The sequence below is a fragment of the Lygodium microphyllum genome, chromosome 4 (assembly GCF_053477565.2).
Source record: "Lygodium microphyllum isolate KBCC chromosome 4, Lygodium_microphyllum_v1.1.10, whole genome shotgun sequence".
NCBI classification, from domain to species: Eukaryota; Viridiplantae; Streptophyta; class Polypodiopsida; order Schizaeales; family Lygodiaceae; genus Lygodium; species Lygodium microphyllum.
In genome coordinates, this window is record NC_141138.1 from 163,445,429 (window position 1) to 163,451,428 (window position 6,000).

General features: G+C 42.1%; 1 protein-coding gene across 1 annotated transcript in view; it reads left to right on the forward strand.

The window, feature by feature from the left end:
- The window catches only part of LOC148037857 (uncharacterized), a 51,595-nt gene extending 47,733 nt beyond the window's left edge, over window positions 1–3,862 (forward strand). The window contains exons 2-3 of the mRNA XM_087676821.1: window positions 2,182–2,438; window positions 2,520–3,862. Of these exons, the coding sequence (XP_087532947.1) occupies window positions 2,314–2,438; window positions 2,520–3,606 (1,212 nt within the window). The 5' untranslated portion in view covers window positions 2,182–2,313 and the 3' untranslated portion in view covers window positions 3,607–3,862. The remainder of the gene's footprint in view (window positions 1–2,181; window positions 2,439–2,519) is intronic.
- Window positions 3,863–6,000: the final 2,138 nt, after the last annotated feature.

Consider the following 6,000-nt stretch of genomic DNA (forward strand, 5'->3'; position numbering starts at 1 on the left):
TCTTCTCCTGGCAACCTGGGGGGCTCTGGATTGGGGCCTTAACGAAGGCCTTGCCACACGTGGAGCAAGCTGCATAGGAAAGGTGATCTGGGCGAGGTGATCTGGGCTGACATGAAGATCCATCTCAAGGACGGCTTCCACTCACTGCTAAGCCTCAGTCTACAATCTTGAAGACCCTCTTGCAATAGGACCTTCCATGTTTGCCCTCCTGGTGTGAGGCTGCGGACAACTAGCTTGCCCAAGAGGGCCATGCTTTGATACTCTGGGTCTATGATCCCCAGGCCTCCCTTTGACCGATGCCGTATGATGGTTGCCCATGCCACCTTGGCCCTGGAATCCTTGGAGCCGTCTGACCTGGACCAAAGGAAGTTCCACACTAGGTGGCGAAGCTGCGCCATGCACGGGATAAGAAGAAGCACCAACATGAGATGATGTACCAGGCCGTCGCTAGGAGAACTTGGTTAACCACGAGGGCTCGGCCTGCTAGTGAGAGGCGACAGCCGTGCTCCAGTAGGTCAACTTCCTCCGAATAGAATCGAGGACTAGAAGAAAAGAAACTGCTGGGCGGGAGTGTTGTCGAGTCCTACCTAGAATCCTAGGTAACGGATGGCCTGCCCTTTGCTCACCCATTTGAATCCCAGGTGGACGTCCCACTCCGTACTAGAGTCCGGGTTTGTGAGGAAACCAACTGACTTTCGCGTGTTGATTTTCACTCTCGTTGCAAAACAGAACACCTCAAGAGCTAGCCTCACTCTCTCCAGCATCAACTCATTGTCCTCTATGTAGAGTGTTGTATCGTCTGCATACTCTGAGTCTATTAACTCAGTCTCCTCTCTCACGGGAAGTCGAAGGTCGCGTAATCCACTCACACGTGATTTGAGGAAGTGAGACATCGCCTTTGCAAAGAGTAGAAACAGGTACGGGGCCAGGGGGCAGCCCTGCCGGACCGATCTCTCCAGTCGAAGTCCCATAGGAGACAATGTAGGTAGTTGACTTGCAAGAGGGCCATCTTACGTTAGTCTTAGTTTAGATGCGGATATCACTTAGAAATGCAACATCATTGCATCTTGGGCTTCCCCCTAGCAGAAGATATTCAACAGAGCCCTAAAGTTGAGTTTTAAAGGTGTGAAGGTAGATATAATTGGAACTTGGGGAGTAGTTACATGGTCATCCTGATTTTAGACAAGGACTATCCAAACAGCACAGCCATCAATGTGCTTAAAAGACCTGATGGCTCTTGCAACAACTTTGGACTTCTCATAGACCGGTTACTGAATGATGAGCCAAAGGTGAGATCGTCATAAATATAATAGGCTCTTGTATTTTGTATCCATGTTGGGGAGCCTTGGATGCCCTTTGTGGCTTCAGTCACAAACGTTCTTGAATGCTCTACCTGTAGCTGCCCATATATATACATTTTTGTTACAGATCTGTTTGTGTGTTGAAGAGTGTTTATCTTCCAGTTCCGGAATATGGTGATTTGCTTCTCTAATTATCTGACAAGCCTTCATTCTATAACATTTATAAGTTTGGTGTGGGATCATTATTGTTCCTTGCATTGCAACTTAAGTTCAGGTTTATGCAGGCACATATAATGTGGTTACAAAGGCAAGACAGCTTCAAAGAGAAGTTTGGGAAGAATACTTATGAGAAGTAGTTATCAAGATTCTGAGAGAGCTCATTTGTCAGATGTATATATGCTGTCATATGCTCGTCAGGACAGGCATTACATAGACACATGATTATTTGCTCATCTGGACAGGCACTACATACCCACATGATTCTTTGGTGCAAAGTTGTTTCTTTAACCAGTCTCAGCGGAAATTAGAAAAGGGGGTTTTGCTTTAGCTGCTACAATCAATGCTTTGCAAATCTGTCTTTAGCTGCTTTTTTATTTCAGTGCTTTGCAAATCCGTCTACTACAAACATTTAAAAAAAAAATCTATCATATTTTAATGAATCACATGCCTTCACAGTACCTCTTTCAGTACAAACAATTGTGAGCAAGTGATCTTTTAGAAGAAGCCATTCTCATAGGTGCATTAAAATGCAGCATTAGTTGCAACTTGTAGCCAGTATATCTATGCTTTGCGTTCTGCCCTTCTCTAGGCTCATTCAAATGGTGAGCAAGCGGGCAATCAGACCCACCTGTGTGCTGATGGTGGCATGTTCATCTTGCAGGGCAAGCTATAGTAACATTTCTAGATCCTGGTGGTGCAAGCTTGTCAATTACATGAAGTAACATGGTCTTGTGAGACCTTTCCAACAAAACCAGGTTTTTGGAATTATTTTAGTAAATTGAGGCGTGCATGTATGGCATTTGTCACTGCGTGCACACCATGGCTGCTTTGTGGTGGTACTGCAATGAGGAGTGCTAATGCAGGCATCAAGCAGAAGGGGATGTGTTGTGCTAGCAGCGAGTGCGCTTTAGCTCAAGGGTCAGTGTCTTAATGTAAAATTGCTGTGGTAATTTAGGTCAGGCCTCCTTATTCAGACACATGGTTTCTGCTCCTGTGCAGTTCCACAGCTGGGAGGATTTTTGAGCTTGAAAAGCAGTCAGGATGGTGGGATGAGAGATGCATGTTTTACCCTATTGTAGTGAAAGAGCCTTTCCTCCCATGGGGTTGGAGGATGTACTATTATGGGCGAGGGGGAGACTCATGGCATTCTGGAGTCAGTCCCGCTGTGATATCCAGTGGTTGTATAGGCATGGCTTCCAGCAAGGATGGCATCACATGGACAAGAGTGCAGGGGCCCTTGTCTCGAGGTGCAGTCATGGATCCTCGGGAAGGTTGCCCATCAGCCTTTGATTGTGTGCATGTTGGATGCAGTGACGTCGTGTTTCATGAGGGCATGTGGTGGATGTATTACTTTGGTGGTAACCTGGAAGCTACAAGCCTTACTGGAGGTAGGACTGTCACAGGCATGCGCCTGAGGACAGGGTTGGCCAGATCTGATGATGGCATCCACAGTTTTGACAAGCTCAGGGAGGATCAGCCCATCCTTGATGTGGGTAGTGCAGGTGAGTGGGATGAGCTCATGGCAGCATGGGCACGTGTCAACATCCCTGCAACTTTGGACAAGAAACAGAACAATCCACCCAAGTGGCTTATGACCTATTGTGGCATGAACATTAGCTCTGCCCCTGCCTTCTCTATTGGAGTTTCTGTATCTGAGGATGGCTTTAAATGGAGCAAACTTGGAAGGGCTATTCAGAGTGGGGTGCCTGGCTCTTGGGATGATGCAGGTGTCAGTCGGCACCACATCATTTTCTTTAATGGGCAATATATAATGCTCTATGAAGGTGTAAACAGGTGTGGTACACATGGAATAGGGCTAGCCCTTTCCAATGATGGAGTTACATGGTTGAAGGATACACAAGAGCTTGGCAAAGATCCGGGTGGTCCGGTTTTTACTGCGAGTTCTAGCCCGGAAGCTTGGGACTCTGGTGGTGTTGCTGCTCCTCATGTCGTGAAGATGACTGATAACTCCTTGAGGCTTTATTATGTGGGTTTTGACTCTAGCAAGAAAGCAAGTGCTATTGGTCTGGCTGTGAGTGATGGGGACAATTTCAGAATTTGGAAGAGATTTGAACCTCTGGATTAGAATGTTTCACACAGTACAAGTTATTCTCCTTGTTTCTAATACTACAAACCCTATCATTCCTTAATAATCTCATGATTTTATACAACAGTGCACAATAGTAGAGCGTGTACTATGTAATTTATACAATAGCCTTGTTGAGTTTCAGAGGGTCTGTTTTATGTTTCTGGTTCCCGTGTCAAATGCATAGTTGCATATGTCAAGTGGGGTGTGTGCTGGTAGTGCTAGGCTTTAGCTGGACGGATACACAATGCTTTTTGAAATATCAAGCAAAATAGGGTTCAAATATCTTCTCCTTCCTCCACCTAGGAAGATCATATTATTCAGCAATGTAGGAGATAATCATAAGGTCATGCAAATTCAATATCCCTTGAATAAAATTTTCTTGCTTATGTGTAGCTAACGTGTGTCAAGTGCAGGGCATGAATTAAGCATGCTAAGGGATTGAAATCGTTATAACTAGGAAATGATCCACGCTCTATCACATTTTTTTCAAAAATTGGACATTGGTAACCAATTTTGGGTAGTTCACTTGTCTGTATGCATGGTGGAGGGTCAAGGTCAGAATGAGCACCACTTTTGATCAGTATATCTCATTCTTGTATGGCAGACATGCAGGCATTCCAAACATGTCAAAATGCTTGTATGCGCATCGTAGGGTTCAAGTTAGTTTTCATTGTATATCTCATTCTTGCTTAAGTTTTACTCACTTCATTATAGATAAAGGCACAAAGGAAATATACCATCTAGTCATGGAAAGTCCTCAGTCAGAGGATTCAAAATAGATAGACATGAATATTGAGGAGACTATATAAGGGAAGTGTGAGTTGCTCACTTTGGAAAATCTTCCTTCATTTTTAATTCTCAGCAAGGAAGTCCTGCTTAATGACATTCAATAACTCTTGGGGCTCAGAGAGGACTATTGCATGGGTATTATTGCTGGCCCATGTGAAGAGGACTTTGTGGATGAAGTCCTTGTTTCTCTTGGATTTTGCTTGCAGAAAGTTCCAAGAGTACTCATAGCAACTTCCCATTGAAGATGATTTTATGAATATTCAAAGAGGACTTGAAATCTAGTAGATGGGAGAAAGTGGGCAGAAGTATCACAGTAAAGGAACTAGAGTTAGGATCCATCAACCTTTGGGAGGGAGAAAAGTTAGCAGATAATGGTAATCCAGAATGTAATTTCCATTGAAGAAGTATTGATACCAGGAAAGCTTAAATAATCCCGAAGTAAAAGTATTGGTTTATGATGATGACAACTTTCTAGCTCAGTCTGGTGGGACAAGGGCTAAGTTTAAGGTGGGTTTCATGATGTCATGCATAACAAGGGAAATGCTACCTTGCTAGAGGAGAAAAAGAATGATGAGGAAAATGAAATCAATAAAAGAAGGAATTTTTATGGATTCCTTTGCATAGTAATGCAATAAAACTCATGTATTTTGCAAACTCTCATCATACTAATGGGAAACTTTAGATTCAACAACATTTGATTTTTCTTTTATATTTTCTTTTATTTGTTGTATAAGTTGAAGTTATTTTCTTTAGAAATTGTTGAGTGTCTCACATAGAAAATTTACTATTTTTGATCTACCACCACCTCTTGTAATCCTTATGTAGAATATTTTTGCTTATATTGTGATCTCTCCATGCCATGGGTATTACATATTAACAATGATCCCTATTCTCAACAAAGTACGTGCGATGCTTTAAAGTCGTGCTACATGGGAAAACAAAAACTTGTTAGAACCATGTGAAAATCTAAACTTATGAGCTTAAGTTAAAAGGTAAAGTGCATACCAAATAGAGTGCAATATTGTTTTTTGCTTGAGCCTTTACTATTATATCCACTACAATTTTTAGTGCATTCTTTAAGTGTAAATAATAATGTGCATTGGTCTTGGTTTGCCTCAAGAGTTTGATGAAGCTAATTTCTATCCAAACCTTCATGGATTCATTTGCTATTATAGGATCACTACCCACATTGGTTGTATATTTTACATAGTTTTTCCTAGCACTTCCAAGTTGTAGTGTATGTGGAACATTAGCAATATTAGCGAGAAACCTTATAGCACTTGCCTCTCCCATTGCTATATTGATTAACACATCAATTGACATGGGAAATTTATAAAGATTTTTTAAAGTTTTAGGACGTCTAATAAACCATTAAAGCCTTCCATGAGTGATGCCTTGAGGATATGTGGTTGAGCCCTTTAGAAATAAGTAAGCTTAAATGCTTATATACAATGATATCAAGATTGGTAGTACCCACATGCTAAAAGTTTTGAAAGTGCTAAAAATTTATCATTATGCTAGCACTTACAAAAGGAGAGGGGAGTATTGCAAAAGGTATTAAAAGGCCTATAACGGATATCTTTAAGTGATGCCAGAAAACTT